Source organism: Armigeres subalbatus, chromosome 3 (genome assembly GCF_024139115.2).
Source record: "Armigeres subalbatus isolate Guangzhou_Male chromosome 3, GZ_Asu_2, whole genome shotgun sequence".
Classification (NCBI taxonomy): domain Eukaryota; kingdom Metazoa; phylum Arthropoda; class Insecta; order Diptera; family Culicidae; genus Armigeres; species Armigeres subalbatus.
Window position 1 is genome coordinate 372454693 of NC_085141.1, and position 27582 is coordinate 372482274.

Consider the following 27582-nt stretch of genomic DNA (forward strand, 5'->3'; position numbering starts at 1 on the left):
TCTTTGAAGGAAGTGGAGAATTCAGAGACTCCCCTTCCTCTTGTTTTTATTAATGCTCATGGCTGAGCGTGGAGACGTGACCTTCTAAGAGGTTTTTCCCAGAACGGTGTCCCTGCAGGATTACCACCGCTTGTCGGAATTTTACTTCCGCAAACGGGTCCAACGTAAAACGAAGGCACGGGTCCTTGCAAAGATCGTAACGCGATCAGTGGGTACAAATAGCGCTAAGAAGCACCGTTGAAATTAAAACAGCTTCGGGTAGTATTAAAAACTTCCTTCCGCAAAGAGAGAAAGAACCGCACAGCACGAAAGCACGATGCGGTCTGTGAAGTCTTATTTTGTTATGTCTCACTTCGAAGAGCCATAATAAAAAATACCACACATTATAATGATGGTATATGAACAATATTATGACGGCTTCATTCTCGATAATTTCTACTAATAGTAGGGAATAGGCGTGATGAAGCTTTACTTTGCCACGAAAAGTGAATCCTATAGCTGACTCATTCATAACATAATAAATAATGACAGTAAGTTTGGAAACGATCAAGCTACTTCTTAGAACATAATAATAGTAATAACTTGACAAAGGAATAACAATAAAATAGACTAAATGCACGAACAGTTTCCACTTTTTACAAGACATAACTTACATTGTATTTGATAGTATTGACACAGGATGAACCAATAACTTAGGCAAACAAAGTAATTCAAGGAACGCATACTTCATACCTTCTAACCATAAAGACAAGAATGACATCGTACAGATCAATTTATATGATTAGGAATGAAATAATAGGACAGAGTATCTATTAGAGTTGTAAATGTAATGTCTTTTGAGCCAGTTCAACAGTGTCTTAATGGACGACATGATCCTTGTACGGCTGGAAAACTGCTTCAAAAGTTATTAACTTGTCATTTTTTATAAATCAGGGATTGAACACTTTCTTATACTTGATAAAAAAACTTCCGGCTCAGTTTCTACGATGAAGCATTGAGCAACATGTTCCAGTATGGAATAGTTTGCTTCCATGAGTCGATATCGAGTCATAGAACATCGACTCATGGAGGTTTGACTGCACATATAAGACGTACTTTTCTGGAACACAACCATCATCTTTTCAGCATTTATGATTATATCTGGTTTCATTATTATTGTTATTTAACCTAGAATCCTAAAATTATTAGAGGGGGTTGAATTACCGAGATTATTTATGGCGATAATTACCGAGATTGCTTATGGCGATGATTCTTATACAATTTCCTTCTCAACTTCGGTGGGCGTCGGTAAGTCGCTGGGCTCTTGTTTAGTAGATGTCATATCATCATTCCCTTCTCCTTTCTTGTAACGGAAAGGATGGGTATAATCGGCAGTAGTAGTTTTCATAATTATCCATTTTGAATCATCTATTGGAAACTTACTATTTTCATCCTATTCATTGTATTCATTACATGTACATTCAATAAACTCATTATTTCATACATGAATTCGATTTATTTGACTGCATTGCGGAATGAATGATATATAAAAATGTCTACAATTTTCATCTAAATTCTGGTAGTAATTGGAATAGTGCTTGAAAGATCGCGTTAAAGTGCGGGTTGGATCGGTCGAAGTTGCGCGTTTATCGGTATCTAAAAGTTACCCAGCTTATATTGTGCGGAATAATCCAGGTAATAAATAAAAGTTGATATAGACTATTAGTGCGCGTCGATTCGTTCGTAGAAGCACGATCCTCAGTATACAGAAGCCAACGGACTTGCATTCTGTTAGTTTTTTTTTCGTCGCGGGACCTTAAGGTAAATGGTAAAAGAGTTTTTATATTGATTAGTGTGCGATACAAAGTGTTTGTTCAAAAGTAGAACGGTCTCGAGACCACGGGTTTTGTTCTGCTTTGTGCGGTAAGTTATTCAAATAATTAAGTGCGCGATCGGACGTTTTTGTTCAAAACAGAACGGTCTCGGGATCACGGATTTTTTGTTCTACTTTGTGCGGTCAGTAATTGAACTAATAAGTGCACGATCATCAGACACACGTTATACACAGCATACCGTTTACCAAGACGAACCCCGCTACATGCCCTACCCTGTATATCCAACATCCCAGTGATTTCTCGTGGAAGTGCAGATGACTCGTCGGCTTCCATCAAAGCGAGTATCACGTCAACATTTTCCTACCCATTCCTTAATTGACCTGCATTCGGACACGGCCGGCGCTGGTATTGCTTTATATTGGGTCACCAGTTTTTACACATTGAGGATGATGTTAGTCCCAAACAACATCTGTTGGTTCTCTGTGTAATTACAGCTGGCCTGGCAATAACGGAGGAGCAACCGTGGGCGGTCAATCATGCTCATGCTCATGCTCATGCTCATGAAGCATTGGGCAACATGTTCCATGTGAGCCGGATAAACTGTTTCGGTCGATTTTGAGCGCGTACAATGACAATAGATGTATAAATAGCATAAAAACTGGCTAAATAATTTGACTCTGACAAAAAAAAATGACAAAAATGACTTTAAACTATTACGATGTTAGTTAGCATGAGACCTCTCTGACTATTTATGAACGATTCCCTCTGATTCAGTTGCAACAGCGTCTTCTTGGACGACATGTTCCGTGTACGGCTGGCAAACTGCTTCGAATGGAATTATGCTACGGTATCATCAAAGGCCTGGTGCAGGGGTTTCTACTCTATTCGGAGTCCCGCCAGTAAACCTTCATAAAAAAGATGATCTGTGGACAATCTAATAAAAACCAGAATAGGACAGCATAATAAAATAATGCTTTCCGGTATGTTGTGTTAAGCAATAGATCTTAAATTCTTAAACAAAACACAGGGAAGGGGAAAAAGTGATTTTATAATCGCTTAATTTCCACCATACGCTTACATTTAAAATTATATTTGTCATTACTTATTTCCTATTTATAATTTTATTTCAAGTATTATTTTCTACTTTGAATTTTGAACCCAAAAAAAACATCTTTTACCGATCGATCGGTAATACAAATAAAGTTTTACCGAAAATATTGGTTAACTTTTACCGGCGTCCTGTTATTTTATTGACAGCCACGGTGAAGAAATAACCTCGGAAATTACTGAACACGTCGTCAATTTTTTACCGAACAAACTGTAATTTTTGACAGGACGAGCTCGCTGGTCTAGTGACTGGGTAACGGATGAAAGTGATGCTACTCTCATACAATAGTCCAGGCTTGTACCACCTACGAATTTGTGCGAATTGCTCAATGCTAATGCTAACAAACTGTAATTTTTGACAGTTCATATTATTTTTTGTTTGCTGAGCGTTCGGTAATCCAAAAAGCTACCGGGCTCATTACCGAACGCTCAGCTGTTTGAAAACCCGGTAAAATTTTACCGACCCCAGTAATCTGAGTTCGGGGATAGGAAGGAATTTATGATGCAATCACTCGCCCACTGCAAGCCGAGAACACCTCTGCACTCGCCACGAGCACATGCGGATTTTTTATTAAAATCTGAGGGCAACCTAATGGCAGAGGTTCGTCTTGTTAACGGATTGCCAAAGTGGTAGTAATGATATATTGTAAACGAATGTCGAAAAGAGCTTTTTCGCTCATTTCGATTTCTAACAGTTACCTGCTAGAATTAGGCAAGTTGCTAGAATCAATCAAGTTTTCCAAATTTTATTAAAAAAAAGTACAATTTCGGGAGAGAAACCAACAGCAAAAGGAGCGATTAGAGCGATCAATTTTGTATCTAGCGTGACACTAGAAAATAGCGTATTCACATTTGCAAACACGAAGTTACCAAATATATAAATTGGAATCAAACACGTTCGGAACATTTATGTTGCCAAAATCGAATGGTTTTTGTTTTTTATGATGTTTCACATGTCGTCATTTATTGTGACACTAGACACACTGTAATTTTTTTTTACCTTTTTTTACGTCGGTTTCGGGGCCTAACCATTTTTTACGAGAATTTTTAAATTTGATGTCCATATACCACGTGGACAGTTTAGGGGGTGAGGGAGCGGGAATGGCAAATGTCCACGGCTCATTTTTTTTTTAAATTTTGTATGAGCAATTATCCACGCTGGGAGAGGAGGGGGTTTCTAAAACTGATCAAAAACTGTCCACGCGATATAAGGTTTTTCGTGTAGAGTGCTGCACAATGGGGTCCTGTTCGACACTATCCGGGTCGTAGCTGGTGTGAGGCAAGGATGTATTCTATAACTGTTACTGTTCCTCATCGTAATCGATGAGATTCTGGTAGATGCGATTGACCGTGAACCAAACCGCGGGCTGTTATGGCAGCCTATAACCATGGAGCACCTAAACGACTTCGAATTGGCGGATGACGTTGCACTCCTCGCGCAACGGTGCTCTGATATGCAGAGTAAGCTCAACGACCTTGCCGAGCGCTCCTCCTCGGCAGGTTTAGTCATCAACGTAATGTAAACACGTGGATGTAAACACGGTGACTCCTTCCAGTTTCACAGTAGCTGGCCAACCAGTGGAGAATGTTGAAAGCTTCCAATATATTGGTAGCCAAATGGCGTCAGACGGCGCAAAATAGGCGCACGGATCAAGAAAGGAAGGACTGCCTTTGCGAGTTTAAGAAATATCTGGGAAAACAGGCAGATAAGTGAACGCACCAAAATACGAATTTTCAACTCTAACGTGAAATCTGTGCTGTTATACGCTAGCGAAACATGGTGTGTATCAGTGGAGAACACTCAATGGCTGCAGGTGTTCATTAACAGATGCCTGCGGTATATAATTCGGGCCTAGTGGCCTCACAACTGAATCTCAATCAACGAGCGGCATCGTCGTTGTCACCAGAGACAGATAGCAACAGATTGGAAGTGGGGCTGGGTCGGCCACTCTACGTAGGGGCGGAAACGAAATCTGTAAACAAGCATTAGACTTAGCGGGACATCGCAGCAGAGGCAGACCCAGATGCTCATGGCAGAGGTGTACAGGATCCATAAGTAAGTAAGTGGTATATAGACAGCCCCGTGGTTTATGAGCCAAAATCGAATGTTGCCAGAATCGAATGGAATTTGTATAGGAAAAGGATGAGACAAATACGACAAATATTAGACAAAGAAAACAAATAAGACAAACAACACTATGTGGCTCCAGAACTCCTACCAAAAGTTCGTTTTTGGAGTGAAATGATAGCCTCTCGGTACAACTTTGTTGTAGACAAAAACTGTTTCATAACATTATTTTATTTACAAAAATAACATGCATGACACAGGACATTCCCTCTTTACGAAGACTTAAAAAGTCTGTTCGTGAGAAACCGCGAAAAAAAAGTGTGCCTCATGACACGTTTTGGCATCAAATTGTAAATGTCCCCTTTCACAGGTTCGCCCCAGGGCATTCCGTGGTATTCCGGAAGTAGCCAGTAAGGTCAATTGACCATAATAGAATCATCAAAGGATTATTCGTGGTAAATCATGAAGATAAATCTGTCGCATAACATATTTTATTGCACAAACTGAACTGAGCTGGCCAACAAGTTCTTTCACAGTTTATAGACTTACCAGAAGTTTTTTCATGAATCATGAAGTCATGAAGAATAAGCTGTTGTATGACATGTTTTGGTCAACGAACGTAATTGTCCACTCCTGCAGGTTCCCTCGGGAAACTTCATAAGCATTACCATAGCATTAGCATTGTTACGGTGTAATTCGTAGATTGGACACTAGTGATACTCATGTTTTACTTTTGAGATCCTTATCTAGAATGCTATCAGAAATCAAGAAGGGGAGTAGTCCCTGATTCCAGTCTAGGGCTTCCATTCCCGGAAACGATTTCCCGGGATTCCCGATTCCCGGGATTTATGTATCAGTTTCCCGAATTTCCCGGGAAATGAACAACATACTAAAATATTTTGTAATAATTGTCTTATTTTTTAAAAAATTGATGATAACGGATTTTGGGGTATCAATTACATTTTTTTACTAGCTTCATCTCACTATTTATTTCACTTTTGAAGTTTAAGAAGTTTAAGTTACAACTGAAAATGTTACAGAATCATACGGGGAATTCCAACACGTGTTAAAGAGAGGCGAGACAAAGAACCAGTTTGTATCTATCGTTCGTTTATTCAGTAGGTTCAAACGTCGGTAAGCGTTGTGAAGTCGAAATAAAAATTTAGTGTCTGTAGTGAAACAGCAGAGCTATCAATGTTCGCAAATACTGAGGAGTAAGCAGTGACCGCTTTGGAAGGTTTGTCCTATTATTGTAAAAGGTTATTTAAGACCTTCAATCCTTTTTGATTCAATTCCCGAACAGACTCGTATTCCGCAGACTCGTTTGTATTTCTGAAATATTTCATTTGAATATTTTATAATATTGGTGGGCTAACAGATCTTGATGGAAAACAGATTTTATGTCTTTAGTATGCGATCAATACAACTGTCTTACAACAAATACTCGCAAAACTTTTGCAATTTGATGCGTTTTAGGTGCTGTTCGGCATTTCAAGCAAAGTTTGACTGAAAAAATGTTATAGTCAGGATCATTAAAGTACGACAATCAAGCACTTGCCTGACAGCTCTTTTTTATTTCGAATGGAAGAATTCTCATTTCAAATATTTTATCTGCTTTAAATACAAAACGTGTTCAAGTGGTCGTACATGAATAAAAATGTTAATTATTATTTCATTTCCCGTTTCCCGGGAAGTTGATTCCCGGGAAAAATGGAAGCCCTATTCCAGTCTTAAACAAACGGGAAACTTCCTAAGGTTCTGAATCTGAAATTCAATCGAGAGAAATCATGAAGAAAGAGCTTTCGCATGCCACCCAGGCATTTTGGTGCATCCTTTAGCAGGCCTACCCAACCTTTGCAAGCCACGGGTCAATTTTCAGATTAACCATTTCCTGGCGGACCAGGAAATATTCGGTACATATTTTTAAACATTTTCAAAATAACCAAAGTAAAATACATTTTTTCAGAATGACGTTTGGTTTTACAGAAAAGCTAGTTTTTTTTAAGAAAAGCTGAACACGATATATTGCGTTTGAGCAATATTTTTTTGTGTGTGCTTATTTCCTTTTTCTTTTTACGTAACAGGACATGGAATTGTTCACATCTTTCCAATACTCGTCGCATATTGATTTCACAATTGGTGATCGAATTTCGCAAGCAGATAATGAAGATCTACAATTACCTTTTACTACTATCATTCTTGATAAGAGTTGTTCACACAGATATGTACTTCTGAAGAGAGAAAATATCTTACAAGAGATGTGTCTTTCTGAAATTTAGATTTGAGCTCGTTGTTGCATTTGAGGTCAATTATCTCCATTGTAACATTCCAGGTGCATTATTTACATCAGAAAACGGTGTTGATGGGCCCTCCATAGCCTAGCGGTAAGATGCGCGGCTATAAAGCAAGACCATGCCGAGGGTGGCTGGGTTCGATTCCCGGTGCCGCTCTACGCAATTTTCGGCTTGGAAATGATCTCGACCTCTCTGGGCATAAAAGTATTATCGTGCTAGCCTCTTGATATACGAACGAATGCAAAAATTGGCTTAGAAACCCAGCGGCAATGTCCCAGTGGGAGATGTAATGCCAATAAGAAGAAGAAGAAGAAACAGTGTTGAGGAACTGTGTGTGTATGTGTGTATCTTAAATCTAACCCCCACTGTCCGGCAGTGGTATTATGGAAGAAAACTGTCCGTAATAAAGTCAGCTTTAGCCCGAGAGTTAGAAGATGATAGCTCTACTGCAGCTCCAGTGACCCATTTCAGGCTGCCTGGTAACTAACGTCCAGTCCGAGGTCACTTTCATTTGCCATAAGGCCCGCCTGTTATCAATTGGATAGTAGATCCATAAACCAACTTCCGGATTTTCAAATCCAGCGCGCATTTAGTTTAGCATTTAGCAATCATATAAAAAACACATTGAAACAATCTCACCAAATTAATCCAATTCCGGATAATTGGACTGAGGAAGCGAATATCACTTCTAGTGTCCATGAACGATTCACTTCACTTTTCCAGAGCTATTCTGAGCAATTCGTTATTGATCTATGTATTTCTGATATTAGCACTCAGCCACACATATTTCACATCCCCGTTAGGGATGAAACGATACCACTGAGGTATCGATACTTTTACTTTCAAGTGGTATCGAATAAAAGTATCGATACCACTAAAGTAACGAATTAAAAGTATCGATACCTACTTGTATCATATGAGTACTCATCAATTCGAAGTAAATTTATTTTGTCACTCACAAGTAGTCATTCATAAATGTTGGATGAAACACTGAATAGTGGAAGGTTTAAGCACTTTCCTTTACTATTTGTCCATAGATTTTACAATTAACTTAATGTTGACGATCATTCAGTAATTTGCGTTCGATCATTTAGTAGTTTGTCAATAACACATTCCAGAAGCTGAATTTCAAAATATGTTGTATGGTGGACTTCTAGTGCGAAGGTTTTTCTACAACTCTGTCTAATGATTCGTTGTTTGAATTCCACTAGTAACGGAGTTATAGCTATAGTTTCAGTAACTTAGACTAAATGATAACAAAATTCCAATCATTTAGTTTAAGTTACTGCAACTAGCGCTCTAACTCCGTTATTAGTTGAATTCTAATAACGAACCATTAGGCAAAGTTGTAGAAAAACCTTCGCACTAGAAGTCCACCATACAACATATTTTGAAATTCAGCTTCTGTAATGTGTTATTGACAAACTACTAAATGATCGAACGCAAATTACTGAATGATCGTTAACATCCTTGCCTTTGACAGATACGTATTTCGACCTCAACAGTAGGGACGTCTTCAGTGTCTCGTACTTGACTCGACTTAGGTACAATAAAGTAGTGGAATTAAATGGAATAGTACAAACTCGTCTTATGACAAATAAATACATTCCACTAAAACCTTAAAATAATGTTCGTAGCAAAAAATAAATAATTGAACGTATTTATTCGATTTAAATACTAGCATTCAAAAGATTCTTACGAAAAATATGAGTGTTTCTATTTAAGTTTATAATATTTAATAGATTTTGAATTGAATACTTAATTGATTCAACTACTTCAATTGCCAGTGGAGATATATCAGCTTCCACACTGATATTCTTCCCTCCCCCTTCATACGGGAGCTTGGCAGAAGGAAGGTCGTGTGATATGTGCCATCACAAATATTGCCCTCCGCTCGCTTTCAAATCGACTTCTATAAAAACATTCTTCATGCCTGCCGTATCCTAACGGAACTATCAATTTCTATACTTTCGCCTCTAATTCTATCATGAACATGTACGTCTAAGTTTGGAAGATGATATTAGCATTTCCATATCATTGTACTTCAATTCGATACTTACTTGGTATCGGTATAAAAGTATCGATTCCAAAAGTACTTGGTATCGAATCAAAAGTATCGAGTATTTACTCGTATTTACTTGTATCGATTCATCCCTACCCCGTATACAACCTTCACAAACGAATTCGCGCAATTAATTAAGAAAAACACTTTATTAAAGGTCACCAAACGCGTAAATTTCAAACGTCAAATCGCTTAAAAATTGTTTTTCTACTATAGGTACATATGCAAAATATAAACATCAGCCGAATCTATTTCTTATGCGAACGAACAAAAAACGTTACAGCAAATTCGCAACCATGGCTTGTTGCGATCGACCGGTGTTGAGGAAGTGTGAATGTTTTCAAAAATTAGCGAATAAGCTTGAAAACTACTGTCGAAAGGCTTCGAGTTTAACAGCATTTGCCAGAACTGTTTTCTACCGGATTAGAGAAATGTATCAGTTTCCAACAGTCAATTATGTCAAATCGTTTCTGTTTTGTTTCAGTAGTTTGCATGTTGAATAATAAGCCACTCACCCATTCATGGGGAAAAAACAATGTTTTTTAAATAACTCCGGAACGCAATGGCCGATTGGGGCAATTTTTAATAGCGAAAAATTAGGAAGGATTCCGCGTCGAATGCAACCTGATGCAAGCAAACGGGTAAGGTACAAAACAAACGGGTAGGGCTAAGTATAAAAAAGTGTCTTACATTTTTAACAGGCCTGCCCAAACAAATTCTTCGTCCTGGAAAAGTTTCATCTGTACACCCAAAAAACAGATCTAACAATTATTGTATAAAAACGTGGCATATACAAATCTGTAAGGTTTTTATACAGAAATTGTATTAAAATAATACAAATCTGTATAATTTCAATACAACGATTGTATTAAAATCTAAGGTTAAAAGACTATTATTCTTCCATTTACTTCCACTATTAACTTTTTTATGTATCAACAATCAGATACGTATTTCGTTTCCTACTTGGAAACTTCTTCAGTGTTTGTTATCGACTAATTAATCGTTAAATGTTATCGAATAATTAATCAGTATTAAAATCTTCCAAAAATTGTATATGCCCAATTATTATACAGTTTCTGTAAGGTTCTTATGCAAGACTGTATTAAAATCTGCCATATGCTGGTTGGGTGTATTGCCAAAATCTCATTAACAGCAAAACTGTCAAGGCCGCAGGCTTCGTGGGAGGCCGCGTACACGATGGTTTTTTGCAGTTGAAGAGGACTTGAGGGCGCTCAATGTTCAGGGCGACTGGAAGCGATTGGCCCTGGATCGAGTCCAGTGGAGAAGGATACTCCATTCGGCGTAGGTTCATCGAAGAGCTGTAGCCCATCAAGTATCAAGTAAGCTTGCCCAGATTATATTTTTTTGGTCAGTAATAAGCTACTGTAACAGCCGTCTAAGACGAGTTTAGTACTTTCGACTAAGTCGAATCAAGTACGAGACACTGAAGACGACCTCACTGTTAAGGGTCAAAATACGTATCTACAAAGATAACAAAACGTAGCGGAATTAAATGGAAAGTACTAAACTCGTCTTAGACGGTTGAATACATTTGACTAAAAAGAGCTTAAAATATTTGTTAAGCTTATCGAGCAAGATAGAAAAGCTTTCGGGCCAGCTATGACGTTTTTTTTTCTATCACGCCGCGAGCCACAAAAAATGGATCCAAGGGCCGCATCCCTTTATCACAACGGACCTTTCCATACACTGACCATCGGTAGGTTCGAGCGAGCCCCGTCCTCTGCTTCAGACCCATAAGGGATTGAAACAGTTCAGTTTCCGGGTATTAAACTTGTGAGAGAAGGATTTTTCAAAACTGACTAATTCTTCCTGGATTAAACTTCGTAGGACTAAAAAAAAAATTTCGTTTTGGATTGCAAACTTGCGTTCCATTTTTTTCCAAAAACTTCTTCACTACCGATTATGAGGGACCCCAAACCTCACGCTAATCCCCCATATTAGTCATATATACAACGAATGCTTGACTATTACTATACTAAGTATAGCAAAAGACCGGACGTAATCATGGGTCCAGACACCACCGGTATGTTTCTGCGTAAACATTGGATTGAAAATGGCATGACAAATATTTTTCTAATGTCCTAGTAACTGAAAAGTAAAACAGGTAAAATTGATTATGCGATCTATTGTAATGTTCAGTGCGAAATAACCAAACAAAAGGGCTCCAGCTAAATGCCGAAAAAGAAACACGAGCAAAACAGCAGACTCGATCTGTCTCATAAAATGCCTTATTAGCGTCAGGAAATTTGCTCTACTGGCTAGTAATGATGTTCGGCGCACCTAGGAACTAATTATGTGAACATTATTATATTTTTTGGAGTACCAATGTGTGAGTCATAGTATCACAGATTCTTGAAACTAAGCTGAAAATGCGAATAACTTGTCGCAGCTATGGTATGAAGTTTAATCAATTTACTCAAATTATCTACGGAACAAAACTTCAAACTGTATGAAGTGGTTGAGAGCTAATATAACTCTTATCTATATATTTAGAACACTTCATGGCTACAAAAACAAATGTTGATTCATATGCAATCGCAAGTCGTCGTCACTCGTATTGTATGCCTTATACTGCACACTTTAATAAAAATAACCAGATTTGTTTTAATACCAACTATTTGATCACTTTCATGAGTCTGAAGCTCTATATCATAAAAGCAATTATGGCCCATGGTCGCTTGTCGTCCAATCAGTTCGTCGGTCAGTATTCAAAAATTGCAAACCATCCTTTATCAGGCACGTGAAATTGGAAAAATTCATTTCTCCCCTAGCCATCGAGCAGCAAGGTCCTCCGGGATCCGAATGTATCGCAAGCCAAAACCGGCTTGTTGCAAACCGACCGACCGACCGGTGCGCGCTCTGCCTCAGATGCCTGGGGTGCTGGACACGGTAGGATGAGCGAAATAATGCCGCACCACTCCTCAAGGGACGCCATTGATTCAAAAACGTGTCTACGAAGGGAGCGGCAAAACGGTGCCGATGAAAGACGGGACCCGCTCGGTCAAGATAATGCTCTTAAACCCCCCTAAGGTTTCCTCCAGACCGAACAAGAGCGAAAAGTTCTGCGGTGTACAACAACAGTTCTCAACCCTCGAGGGTATCGAAGCCGAGACATAGGCAAAGCAAGGCAAGGCAGGCAAGCGATATGGCGCTGTCATCCATGGGTCGTTTCCCTACTCGCATCGGGTTCTTCGCATTTGCGCATTCTCATTCACTTTGGTATTTCTGAGTATTCCAGCACATGTACGAAAGTAGCTGCCGTTCAGCGTGACCCGTAGGCCATCAGAGTTCGAAACGGGCTACCGCACGACAGCGACGACGTGTTCCATTTTTGGCTGCGTAGGATGAAAACAGAACAGAACACCAATTTCGGTTGGCAGAGGTTCAATTTGGTATCGTTGGGTGTCGGTTCGCTAAATGGTTTGATTGGTTTTAATATGGTATGTACGGTCCGGGGACTACTTGGAAATTTCTGAGTAGGTACTATTCGATGGCGAACTGCGCATATTCTACTCACACAAGTGGGCTCGGTTTGTGTATGGGACTGGCATCGTTTCGTCGTGGTATGGCGCTGGGTACTGACTCACACAAGCGACTTGAAGCGGACCACGGGGGCCGCCAGAAGCATTGAAGCTAGCCAACTTTTAGATATCTGGGTACGGTCGATAACATGGAGCCGAACGGGATGCGCTCGAAGGCACAGCGGAAACATTTTGTGGCGAGATATGTGGTTTCCGACCGCAGAAAGGCAAAGCATTGCTACGGTCTCATGTGGGCTTTAGGGATGAGCAAGTTATAATTTAAGATTTTCTGTTTGCTCGTTGTGGAATCTAATTTCGTCATAAATATACTTGATATAATTGGACAAATGATTTGAGCTTAAACGCTAAATGCGCAAACCGTTTTTCTACTTTGGAAATGACAAGAAAATTCTTCCACGAGATTTGAACGAATCTTAGGAAAATGCTACGTGAATCGTACATTTTGAACAAGCTTTTATATAAACAGATTAAAATTTAATTTGCTCTGAAAATCGCTGGTTGATCCGCATATCAGTTTTACAAACAGAGGTCAAAGCTCAGAGAATCAATAGGAGACAAAGTAACATAAGGGGGTAATTGTGGGTAAAATCGATTCTGCTGGTAAAACCGGCACCATCGAAATAAACCAAAAACTAGCATTGATCAATGGTGATCAGAGAGAAATTTTGGTATCGGTGTATAAGAGAAATTTTGGTATCGGTGTATAAGCTTATTCGACAATAATTTGTTGATTTTAAGTCCATCTCTGATCCATAATTAAACATTATTTTGTATATGTTCTGGAGAAATAGTTAACTTGGCTAATTATAAACATCCACATGTAGCTCAACATTATTATGTTATCAAGCAGTGTAACATTAAGTCATCAAGGATAACACAGCTCAACAAGATTTTGTCCCTAACACCAAATAGTTAATCTACAGGTTGGATAACAAAAGCGTTAAAAAAAGAACCAAATTTTTTAGATTAGGTGAGACCTCATGGATGCATATAGGGCCACATTATGCTTGTATGAAATTTCTAGATAGGAAAATTGCTTCATAGATTGGCGAGCTGTGAAATAGCTTAAGGTGTCCGTTTTACCTACTTTTCCTCTAACTCAAATTCTGTCCGGATCGGCGGCTTTCACGCATTAACCATCGCTAGACGATTGGATCGTCGATTGCGGTGCGAGTTTGCACTTTACGTCCGACAGATATTTTTTGGATCTATTAGAACCGGTATCATCTGAAGAAGAAATTATCAGATGGTCACGTAGTGGCTGTATCTAGAACCGGCTTGATCGAATGTATGATGTTCTAGAAGAACTAACAAAGAGATACATTGTGCATCTTTTTTATTTAGTCTTTAAGCTGTGCTTCAAGTATACAAAGGCGATGTACGAACTGTAGTATCGTATTCTTATAAGTTGTATTACCTGTCTTAGAAATACTTTGGGTCAGATCAGTGTTTACCGGGGTGCATTGAAGTTAGACAAAGTGTTCGTATTCCGACCAACGACCAGGGCGCATGTGTCTCGTAACTGTAGAGTAATTTTGTGACGCTAAATTCATTTTGAGGTTAGAATTGCTATCCAACATATACTAACCTACTCGATTAATTCTGGAGGCGCAAGCCTTAAGGTCTGAAGCATTAACAGCGTCCTCATTCTAACATTGAAGCAGTCAATTTCCAGCTTTGGAGCAAATCACCACACTAACTACCGGAGAGTAGACCAAAAATAGGTTTCAATACTTGATACCAGATCGTTTCGAATCGTTCTCGAAAAAACTTTAGTCAAATTTTCATTTTCCATATAAATTTGTTCGGGAGATGCTTTTCAGCATTAACTTCAACAAGCCACTTAAAAATTAATTTACAAGCAACAATTATCAAATTTTGGAATCAGTTCATTTAATATAGGGGAACAGACGGCTTTGGCAGGTTTTGTTCTATTATTGGCAGGGGGGTTTTTGTCGACCGAATTTTATGAAATTTGGCCACAATAATCTTTGATATGCAAAGAATGTTTGGGCCAAATTTGAGCATAATCAGTCATAAAAAAAACCCCTGCCAATAATAGAACAAAACCTGCCGGGTCTGGGTCATTTGGCATAAAGTCATTTGGCATACGGTCATTTGGCATAAAGGCCATTTGGCATAATGGTCATTTGACATAACGGACATTTGGCATAATTTTGAAGTGCAAGAAAAGAGTGGGTCATTTGGCATAACGGACATTTGGCATAATTTCGAACTGTGAAAGATAAAGTAGATAAAGTAGGTTGAGGCTGTTTTCTGATAAATTTAGACTGATGGTAGACATTTTCCGGAAGAACGAAATAACAAAACGTCAGAATTACTTCCGAGAGAGGGATCACATCCATCATTGACTTATTCCGGCCACATGCCTACTTTTAAAGTAGGGATGACATCCACCATTGCTTCAATCTGGGCATGTGCCTTAAGACTGGATCAAATCCACCACTGCCTTAATCCGGGAAAGCGCCTAATTTTATAAACTCAAGCAACACACTTGTCGTAGACGAGTTACTAAAACCAATCACATATGAGTTATTGCAACCAAATCAATCTTTATTGTGCTTTTCGGGAAAGAGATCACATCTACCATTAATTTATTCCCGACAAGCGCCTACTTATAAAGAAGGAGTCACATCCACCATTCTTCTTATTCTTATTGTCATTACTTCCCCACACTGGGACAGAGCCGCCTCGCAGCTTGAAGTTCATTAAGCACTTCCACAGTTATTAACTGCGAGGTTTCTAAGCCAAGTTACCATTTTTGCATTCGTATATCAAGAGGCTAGCACGATGATTCTTTTATGTCCAGGGAAGTCGAGACAATTTCCAATCCGAAAATTGCCTAGACCGGCACCGGGAATCGAACCCAGCCACCCTCAGCATGGTCTTGCTTTGTAGCCGCGCGTCTTACCGCACGGCTAAGGAGGGCCCCTACCCACCATTGCATTGCCACAATTCAGGCCACACACCTACTTTTAAAGAAGGGCATGCGCCTACTTTTAAATGAGAGATCATATCCTCTATTGCCATAATCCGGGCAAGCACCTACTTTAAAGAAGGAATCACATCCACCATTACCATAATTCGGACAAGCGCCTACTTTTAAAGAAGGGATCACATCATCCATTGCCATAATCCGTGCAAGCGCCTAAGTTTGAAGAGGGGATCGCATCCACCATCACCTTAATCCGGGCAAGCACCTACTTTTAAATAAGAGTCCATATCCTCTATTGCTATAATCCGGGCAAGCACCTACTTTAAAGAAGGAATCACATCCACCGTTATAATAATCTGGACAAGCGCCTACTTTTAAAGAAGAGATCACATCATCCATTGCCATAATCCATGCAATCGCCCACTTTTAAAGAAAGGATCCAATCCACCATGACCTTAATCCGGGCAAGCGCCTACTTTTAAATAAGAGATCATACCCTCCATTGCCATAATCCGGGCAAGCACCTACTTTTAAAGAAGGGATCACATTCTTCTTTGCCCTAAAACGGCCACACGCCTACTTTTAAAGAGGGTATTACATACACTACTGCTTTAATCCAGGCATGCGCCTACTTTTGCATTGCATTCCAAATGCATTCTTTCCACGAGAGGATAATGTCTTTTTAATATTGTTATCGACGGGTGTTATATTTACTACCCCGGGGTGTTTCCCGCGCCACTTAGTCATCATTTAGCAAACGTAAAAAAAAATTATGCCAAATGTCCGTTACGCCAAAAGACCCTCACTTTTGACCAGGGTTCTTATATCAGGGTTCACTCACTTCGACAGTAGATGGGAGAGACTAGCGCGGGGGTGAAAAATTCATTTTCAGTGCAAAACATAAACAAACTCGGTGGCTGCCCCATATAAAAATCCAAGATGGCTGATTCATGTAATTGGCATACTGCTACACCTGTTTGTATTCACCTTGCTTTTGACGTTGGTTACAATTATGCCAAATGTCCGTTATGCCAAATGTCCGTTATGCCAAATGGCCTTTATGCCAAATGACCTTATGTCAAATGGCGTTATGCCAAATGACTTTATGCCAAATGGCCCGCTCCCAACCTGCCAAAGCCGTCATTCCCCCTATGTGTGAAATTAAAAAAATACAAGTTTTGTGAAACGAACGAAATTTTTTTTTGAGGTTTTGTCCGGGTTTCCGCCATTGTGCGTGGATTCTCGCTTTTAATGGGGCGATGCACTGATCTTTGGTGATTCTTCAAGTTCACCTTTCGAGTTCGTAACAGCGACACGAACGGTTGTGTTTTCGGTTGGGCATCGGGAAAGTATTTTGAAAGTGTTCCTGTTCACGTTTTTCGTTTACGCTGGCAATCCGCTGGCGAAAAAGGAAAAAAGCAGCAGTCACAGCTGCCTCGAACGCAACTCGTACGGAAGGAGAAGTGCCCGCCGGTTTTCACCAAAAGCGACCCGCCGGATCTGCGCCCAAAGCCTCGGCAACTGATTCCGAGGGGACTAACTGCACGTTCCGGCTTTGCAGTGAAGGTATGAAGGTGATGCCAGCAAACAAGGATCACACAAGTCTGGTTTTGCTGCGTGGACTCCACGATATGGAGCTGCGAAATGGTGAGTTGACATCCGGGAAGAGGCGCCTAACATAGCTCTGGTCCTCACAAGATCCAATACTCCACGGGTCTTCCGATGACAATAATTGACCGCTAGCTAAGGGTTGCGAACTTATCATCAGCTAGACATCAGCTAGAGTAAGAGGGTGCGTCCTGTGGGGTCTGCCTAGGATATGGTGGGGTTCGACAGTGGGCTCTGTTGGACTTCTATAAAAAGCTGCATGTGTCCCCAAGCAGGCCCTATCAAAGCAACCGTGTGCCGCCCAAAGCGCACTAGCCTAGTCCTGGTGTTGGGTGGGACTTTAAACAAATTTGACCCGACTGATCGAGCGTCTGTCCACCAAGGAGGTGCGGCTCCAACAGCGTCTGTTCTGGCATCCAGCGGCTGAGTATGAAATGCTATTCCCCGGAAGCTATACCTAAGATGGCAGCCCCCCGGTGGATAGGGAACCTTGGGCCAATAACCCGATTTTCCCGAAACATCAATTTGTTCGAGAATCCGATAATGAAAGAATGCGGATTGATTTTATGGCGACTCTTCTTAGCGCGAAACAACGGACACGAATAGGAACATGGAACGTTTTAACCCTAGCCCAGCAGGGTAAATTGGCACAACTTGCCAATGAGGCACGCCGCATGAAGCTTGAGATCCTGGGACTGAGTGAAGTCCGTTGGCCAAACTTTGGAGAACACAGAACGCTGTCGGGACAAGTTCTGCTATACTCTGGCTTACGAGGTGAACACGCTCCCCGGCACCGCGGAGTTGGCTTCCTACTAAGCGCTCAGGCACACTCTGCGCTTATGAAGTGGGAACCTATAAATGAAAGGATAATCGTTGCCAGATTTAGAACACGGGTCCGAAACCTTACTATAATCCAATGTTATGCGCCAACCGATGCTGCCGATCTGCAAGACAAAGAGAACTTCTACAGTCAACTCAATGCCGTCATAGATAGAATTCCGAAGGGTGATATCAAGATCTGTATGGGATCGCTCTTCCCTCATCGACCGGTTCACAAGGTCACGTGGGTCTCCCGTGACGGCTTTACAGAAAATCAAACCGACCACATCTGCATCAGCCGAAAATGGAAACGGAGCCTTCTTGATGTACGGAATAAACGTAGTGCCGATATCGCGTCTGATCATCACCTCCTCATCGGAAAAATACACCTGCGCATTGCGCGGATTCGTCGGCAGGAGGAAAGAGTTGGACGACGATTCAACACACGCTGACTGGAAGATGCCACGGTGAAACGGTCCTTCGTTGAAGAACTGGAGACGCGTGCTGCAGATATTCCGGAAGGTGGCATCGTGGAAGACCAATGGACCGCCATCAAGAATGCCTTCATCGCCACCAGCGAGAACAATATGGGCGAACTACGCACCCAGAGAAAACAATGGATCACCGATGAGACCTGGAGGAAGATAAAGGAGCGAAAAGAAGCCAAAGCCGCAATAGAGCGATCGAAAACCAGAGGAGCCAAAGTCTTAGCCCGTCAACGATACGCGGCTCTTGAGAAGGAAGTAAAACGCTCATGTCGACGGGACAAGCGTGCGTGGGCAGACTCTCTGGCCGACGAAGGAGAGAGAGCCGCCGCAACCGGGGACATTCGCCTCCTCTACGATATCTTACGACGCTTAAGCGGGGCGAAGATGAATGCAACGATGCCTGTGAAAGACGCGAATGATCAGTTATTGACCGAACCAACTGACCAGCTGAAACGCTGGTTCGAGCACTTCGAACAACTTTTTCAAGTGCCAGCCAGGCCATCACCTCCTCGGCATGATCTGCCTAGGATCCGACGTATAACACGCGTCAATACCGAAGCTCCATCACTGCTAGAGATTCAAACAGCCATCCAAAGCATGAAATCGAATAAAGCCCCAGGGGTCGACCGCATATCAGCCGAGATGCTCAAAGCTGACCCCATGACATCCGCTCAACTACTGCATCGTTTATTTCGTAATATCTGGGACACCGAAACTTTCCCGGTCGACTGGATGCAAGATATCTTAGTGAAGGTGCCCAAAAAGGGTGACCTGACTGTATGCGATAACTGGCGAGGCATTATGTTGCTGTGTACCGTTCTCAAAGTTCTGTGCAAAATTATCCTAGCCCGGATTCAGGAGAAGATCGATGCGACTCTCCGGCGGCAGCAAGCTGGATTCCGTGCCGGAAGATCCTGTGTGGATCATATTGTCACGCTCTGCATCATTCTGGAGCAGGTCAACGAATACCAAGAGTCCCTTTACTTGGTTATCATTGACTACGAAAAAGCTTTCGACCGTCTCAATCACGAGAATATGTGTGGCGCCCTGAGACGCAAGGAGGTTCCTGAGAAAATCATTGGCCTCATCGAAGCACAGTACGAGGCCTTTTCGTGTAGAGTGCTGCACAATGGGGTCCTGTCCGACCCTATCCGGGTCGTAGCTGGTGTGAGGCGAGGATGTATTCTACCACCGTTACTCTTCCACATCGTAATCGATGAGATTCTGGTAGATGCGATTGACCGTGAACCAAACCGCGGGCTGTTATGGCAGCCTATAACCATGGAGCACCTAAACGACTTCGAATCGGCTGATGACGTTGCACTCCTCGCTCAACGGCGCATTGACATGCAGAGTAAGCTCAACGACCTTGCCGAGCGCTCCTCCTCGGCAGGTTTAGTCATCAACGTAAACAAAACCAAATCGTTGGATGTAAACACGGTGACTCCTTCCAGTTTCACAGTAGCCGGGCAACCAGTGGAGAATGTTGAAAGCTTCCAATATCTTGGTAGCCAAATGGCGTCAGACGGCGGTACCAAGATCGACATAGGCGCACGGATAAAGAAAGCAAGGGCTGCCTTTGCGAGTTGAAGAAATATCTGAAAAAACAGACAGATAAGTGAACGCACCAAAATACGAATCTTCAACTCTAACGTGAAATCTGTGCTGTTATACGCTAGCGAAACATGGTGTGTATCAGTGGAGAACACTCAACGGCTGCAGGTGTTCATTAATAGATGCCTGTGGTATATAATTCGAGCCTGGTGGCCTCACTACTGAATTTCAAACAACGAGCTCCATCATCGTTGTCACCAGAGGCCGATAGCAAGAGAAATTCGGGATCGGAAGTGGGGCTGGGTCGGCCACACTCTACGTAGGGGCGAAAACGAAATCTGCAAACAAGCATTAGACTCTAACCCAGCGGGACATCGCAGCAGAGGCAGACCCAGAGGCTTATAGCGGCGAAGCCTCAATAAAGAAATAAAAGAAGTCGACCGAAATCTAACCTGTCAACAGGTTAAAGCGATAGCTGGACAACGCTCAGGATGGAGATCTTTCAAGTCGGCCCTTTGCACCACCGGAGGTGTACAGGATCCATTACACTCCACGATATGGATGTGCAGGAGCTCATTGGCGAGCTGGAGAGTTGTGGACACAAAATCGCTCGTCACGATAAGACGAGAAAGTATCGGGATCAGCTGTACCTGTTCCACCTCGAGCACGGTTCCATAGCTTGGAAGGACCTGAAGCTCACCGGTACGATAAATTATACCGTCGTTGACGGAGAGCGATCACGGCCCGTGCACCGCGACGTGACACAGTGCACCAACTGTTTCAACTTTGGGCATGGAGCCCGGTATTGCCACATGACCGCGTGCTGCAATAACTTATAAAGTGTGGTGAACCTCACCAGATGGATGAGTACGACAAGATGGAGGTGGCTGATCCGGAGTACGTACGTACGTATCAATAAAAAAAATAGGTATTATTGATCCAATTTCTCCTACTCATGTCCAGAAGAAGAACCGCATTCCTGCATGCAACGAGGTGAACCTTCCGACTATTCCGGCGCCTCGTCCTCGGGAACGATTCCAATCCTCCCACCGTTACAGCCAAAAAAGCGACTGGCAGCGGCAGCTGCGTCGGTTTAAGCTCTAGCAACACCACCACCTAGATTCCGTCGTCAGTCGGACAACGTTACTGTCCAACCGGAAGAATCTGCTCCGCTCTACACGTTGGAGCAACTGAAGCCATTTTTTAACTATACTCACCACTCAGGTGCGTGGTCGCAAAACCCGATTCGACCACGTCTTCACGCTTGGCATGTTCATAATTGAAAATGGATACAAGCCTGAGCCTGGTCAACAGATCCTTGAGGAGAAGGAAATAGACGTGGCGTTTATCACCGTGCCGCAGCTAAAACCGGTGGTAAACGTCAGTATCCTGGACTTTCGCATCGTGTGACTCAACCGACCGACCAGAGGAGGTGGTGTGGCCATCGCTCTGCGCTACAACCAGTACTGGAATTTCTCATTTTTAATGAGAGATGTCACACGATGTTTACATATCTGCCCCTGTCAATATCTATATAGAAACGCGAAGGATGAATGGCATGCTACAAAAATCTCAAAAAATCTTTGTCCCGTGACAGGGCATGAAAGTGTGCAATATCTGCTTTATTTTTGTGTTTATTACCATTTTCAACTCGGTAAATTAAAGGAACATGTTTAATTATTCGACTAGTTACTATTCTTCGCATGTAACTATTGAAATAATTTAGAAATATTAATTTTAAAATAAAGCACTACATTCTTTCATGGCTGCCTTTCATGCGAAATCGATCAAAGTACCCACGATTCTTTCATTTGGTCGCTTGAAATAGGAAAAAGCGCTTTTCTCTCTGTCCTATGACGATCACGACCTTTTCCAGTACTGGCTACAACATTAACTGTCACCTGCTGCCTAGCTTCCAGCTGAGCGTCATCGAGGCCATCTGTGTTGAAGTTATCACATCTGTCGGCACAATCACGCTCATCGCCGCGTACTGCCCAACTCAAATAAAAGCCAACGATGGATCATCGGAGAGACATCGCCAAGCAAACGCAGAGACAAGGTCAGTATAACATTGCCGAAAACCTGAACGCGAAGCATCAAGCCTGGGGCAACGCAGTCGCGGCATCATCTGGAGCAACAACATGGAGGAAGGCAACTGTACGATCCTGAGCCCGGTTTTCCCCACCCGGCTGAGTCGGTCCGGAGTCCATGCAATAATAGACCTGTACATAACCAACATGAACGATGACATCTCGCAGTTTCTTAGGAGTGGCATTGCGTTAAAGATCCTCTCAGTTTATCAAGCGTTACTCTTCGGTGACATCATCGTAGTTGCAGAATAGAATTGTAATCATGCAGTACGCAACAGTTAAATCTATGGATTTTTTGACTAGAAGGTAGAAGTTGGCCAGAATAACTTGTTATCAGCAATAAGGCGAGACCCCATGGGACTCGGGAAAATAGCCCCTCTGGCATTTTCCTTTACCATGTAAGTGATGAACTTCTTTTCGCGATAAATCACTCAAATAAATATATAAGGTATATGAAAAAATCGTAGTTGCAGCGATTGAATTCGAATTCTTGGTTTTCTGTAATCGTCTATGCGCTCCGCAATGCACTTAGAGGAAACTAGGGTAATATGTACTCCGGGGGCAAAACGACCCTTTGTCGTTTCTGAGGACATTTTCGGCAGTATTTCGAGAGAATTCACTACAGCGCATTTAGTTCGGATCTCGAACTACCAATCTAGCAGTAAACATTACATTCTTGAAAATATGTCTGAAACGTCGTCAAAAATACCAAAAGGTCGTATCGCCCGGGGTGCCTTTCACCTCCAGGAGTCCGAAGGGAATGTTCTATGGATTCCAAATCCTCCCGGGATGTCGACGGGAATGTTTCAGGACGGGAACGTTTCAGAGATTCCGACGAAAATGTTCCAGGGATTCCAATGATAATCTTCTACGTATCCTCCATGCTCCAACAACTCCGTCGGGAATATTTCAGGGATTCCAATGAGAATCTTCAAGAAATTCTGAATGGAATCCTCCAGGAACTCCGACGGGAAAATTCCGAAAATTCTGAAGGGAATGTTCCAGGAAGGGAATCCTCCAGGGATGCTGAAGCAAATCGTTGAGGGATTCCGAAGCAAATCATCGAAAGATTTCGAAGCAAATCTTTGAATGATTCCGAAGCAATTCGTCGAGGGATTCCGAAGTGAATCGTCGAAGGAGTCCAAACTTCTAGACCAACATTTGAAAAGGGCGTAACAGCCAAAATTTATTCCTTCTGATTCCTCGTCTACATATATAGCTATATATGTAGACAAAGAATCAGAAGGAATAAATTTTGGCTGTTACGCCCTTTTCAAATGTTAGTCTAGACTTAATCTTCGAGGAATTCCGAAGCAAACCGTCGATGTATTCCGAAGCGAATCATTGAATGATTCCGAAGCAATTCGTCGAGGGATTTCGAAGTAAATGGTCAGAGGGATTATGAAGCAAATCTCCGAACGATTCCGAAACAAATCTTCGAACGACTACGGGGGAATTCTGAAGCAAATCCTCCATGGATTATGAATGGTATCCCCCATGGTATTCCTAACAATATCCCTCAACGAAACCGGAAGGAATCCAGTGTAAATTCTTCCGGATTACGGTGATTCTGATTCTGAATGATTCTGAAAATATTTTTTTTAAATTACAATGGAGATTCTTCTCCAATTCTGATGGAAATTCCTCTCGGATTCTGAAGAGAATCTTTCTCGAATGCTGATGGGAATTGTGTAGATTATCATGTTGCTAGGCAAACGAAAGTCTGTTGATAACCTGTCACTGCAATCCGTGATGATTGACCACATATCTTTGACTGCTGGCAAAATGCCACGATTGCTTTGATTGATATTATGGTGGCTCTCCGTTGTAGTTCATATCAAGCTTACTTTGATGCTTTCAAATCGATAATAGGATATTGCTTTTTCATAATAATTAACCCCAAGTGCAATTTCGCTGTCACACAAGAATCTGTCTCAGTAATGAAAAACCAGCTCATTTGTCTTCTACTCATTTCATTATGATAGGGTGAATGTGGGAGATAACTCTTTTGTCGTAAAAAATGCTAAATAACTTTTCAAATCCTAGGGGGAGGCTATTTTTTTTTTAATTTACGCCAATGGGTGGAACTACAGTCCACATTCAATTATGCTATCAGTGAACACAAGCTCCTGCTAGGTGGATGCGTTTGATGAAAGGTAGCAATCAGTTTCTTCATCGGATGACCAGAGTAAACGGGATAGATTATAGCTACCGTCAATCGTAACATAGTCGATGACGACTGTCTTGCTCATGATTTGTTGCACGCATTCAGAATGGACGATTTATTTATCAATCATGCTATCTGTTTGGCCTCCGATAAATTCTACAAACATGCACGTGTTCTAAGGCTAGTCTTTTGACATGACGATTTTCACTTTTCATGTGATTAAGTTTAATATTCAAGAAAACAACCTAAGACAAAAACTAACAGCTGTTTCCTATTTATGCTTTAATGAGCTTTCAATCGATCACGCTAGTCCTTAAATTAGGAATATGATAGAATATTATATAATATACTTAATTTTAACTGTTTGTGTTTATATACATACAAAATATTATATGTCCAATTTTAATCAAATGGACACTATTTATTTAAACTTTTGTTATAATTTATGGCCATCCCTACTTGCGGACTCGACGCAATACAAAACAGCAAACCCAACAATCAGTTGGGATTAAAAGCAGGAACTCAACCCGACCCATCACAACCCAAAACCAGCTCGCTTCCCAACCAACTGCTGAGCGATAGTCAATCGCCTTAAGGAGTAAACCAACCAACCAACACATCTCAAAAATTGTTGCCCGCTACTACTAAAAAGCCAAGCAAGCAAGAAAGCGGACAAAGGTTGTAGTTGTAGAAACCCATCGTCAATGCTTTAGTGGTGTTTCAAGAATAGGGACGAAAAGGTTTTTCCCGGTCCCCTACCCGGGCTGCGATATCCCTCCTCTCAGCACTTATCTCAAAAACTTTTGGTGAAGCAGCAACAGCCGCCACCGATGCTCGACCAAAGGGCCCCTTTTTTCTTACCCTCTGAATTTTTGCGTTCCGTTTTGTTCGGCTTCGAATGGTACGGTTCGGTTGGATGGTAAGCCGATCTCCTTCGAATCTACCTCCGCCTTCCCTACCCACGCGCGCTGCTTCTGCCACAGCATTGACTAAATTCTACCCAGGCTGGGTCGGGTCTCCTAAGCAAACCCATTTTGATCCCACATGGCTCGGTTTTGTTTTTTTCCTTCCACGAATGGTACAGTCAACTCATTGTAATTCGATATTTTTCAAGTTGAACTGAAGGATCTTGGGATACAGAATCGACTGTACCCGACATAGACCCTTGATATGAACAACTTGAAATACCAAATAGTGCTCGGCTGGTGCTGACTGCGCTTGTGCTTCTAAATATAGCGTAGCCTGAACGTCGTCGCTGTCGGTGAGGTTCGACTCGATTGTGCAGCCATACCAACACCAATAAAAGAACCCCGACAATCTCTAAATGACCCTCATCAAAAATAAGAGCTCTTTGGCTCGACGGATTAGGGTTTACGTGATGTATCAGGTTTTGTCCCTTCGACCAATTCATTTTATTGCTTTATGCAGGTCCAGTGAGGTCGACCTCGGCTCACGAAATAGGTACCATATCATCAATAGGATATAAAAGACCCCCCACTAGCGCAATAACCCCAACCCAAATAACAAAATCGATTTTCTGTCCTTACCTTCACTGTTGTGCATTGCAGGATCTTTGATACCACCGTATGCGGTGCATAAGGGTTCCCTCCGCGCACCGGAAACATCGGCAGCATATCACTTCCATCCACAGACTCCGTCAGGCAAAGCCGGCAGATGTTTTCGATGTTCTTCGGTAGGCTCAGCATCGTTCAGCACATTTATCACTAATTGGCACAATTACTCACACACTTCAGTCACTTATCAAACCGTACCGCAGAACAGTCCCCAACGTTCTGAACACCAATTGATGGCTCAGCTCAGTCCGCTTAGTACTCGTCGATCAGAGCAAGCAGCACACCACAATAAACTGCTATCAAAGCAAGCGCTGAATTACACACACGCGCCCGCGCCCGGCTGTCCTGCTGCTCTTGAAGTCGCAAATAAGGAGCACGACCGACGACGATGATGATGATGATGGATCACCAAAACACAGCGCCCTTCCACTATCGCGCACACACAGCGGGAAAAAAATGCTCAGAACAAAACAATCACCTTTGCAAAGGGATATAACCGTCAGCAGCACCGGCGTGATCTACGTCTGCTCTCTCGGGCGAACACTGGCAATGTGATGAACGTGAACCGGCTGGCGAGTGTTCGAGCGTGGATTGGGCGGTTCGTGTGGGTAGATGAATGGGAACATATACACAGGCATATATCCATATAGTGCCATTGAACGTAGGTAGATTTTTGAGTTAGGGGGTGCATATTTTGGTGAGTGATAGATTTAAATGTTGTATAATTTTCTTCTTCTTTGCAAGCATTACAGGCCAAAACTGGAACTCTGCCACCTCGCAATTTAGTAATAGGCAAATGCAACGAATGCAACACATTGACTTAATCCCCTACAGATGCATTTTTCAAGGCCACGCGTTTTTTTAATCAAGGCTATCACACTTTACATTGTGATATAACAAGTTGTTATGTTCAGAATGAAATATAATTCCGTATCGTATTCAAGCTACATGCTTAGAAAGTTTTAGTTGATTCCAGCAGTTTCTTTAATATACAAATTTCTTTACTAAAATTCGAAAATGAAAATGGTAATGGCGATACGATTTTACGAGAGAGTTAATGGTTCTGAAATATGAACATATTCATATACAGTAAAACCTCCATGAGTCGATGTTCTATGACTCGATATCGACTCATGGAGGCAAATTATTTCATATTAAAAAATATTTTCTTGGTTACTATGATGGTCCATTCAAACCGCTTTCCAAGGATTTATGTTCCACATCTCGATATTTCTATGAGTCGATGGTCCCTTCAATATCGACTCATGGAGGTTTGACTGTACAATCGACTCTCTACATCTTGATGTATCTCTATCTCGATGTGCTCTGTTCTGTCATTTGGTTCAGGATTCTCTCTCCCTTTGTCAATATATTCAAATTTCTAGGCTACTAGACCATCTTCGGGCAATAACAAAGCC

General features: G+C 41.8%; 1 protein-coding gene across 1 annotated transcript in view; it reads right to left on the reverse strand.

Moving 5' to 3' along the window:
* LOC134226473 (zinc finger protein 236-like) overlaps positions 1-26726 on the reverse strand; it is a 54622-nt gene extending 27896 nt beyond the window's left edge. Inside the window, exon 1 of the mRNA XM_062707275.1 lies at positions 26138-26726. Coding sequence (XP_062563259.1) covers positions 26138-26296 — 159 coding nt within the window. The 5' untranslated portion in view covers positions 26297-26726. The remainder of the gene's footprint in view (positions 1-26137) is intronic.
* Positions 26727-27582: the final 856 nt, after the last annotated feature.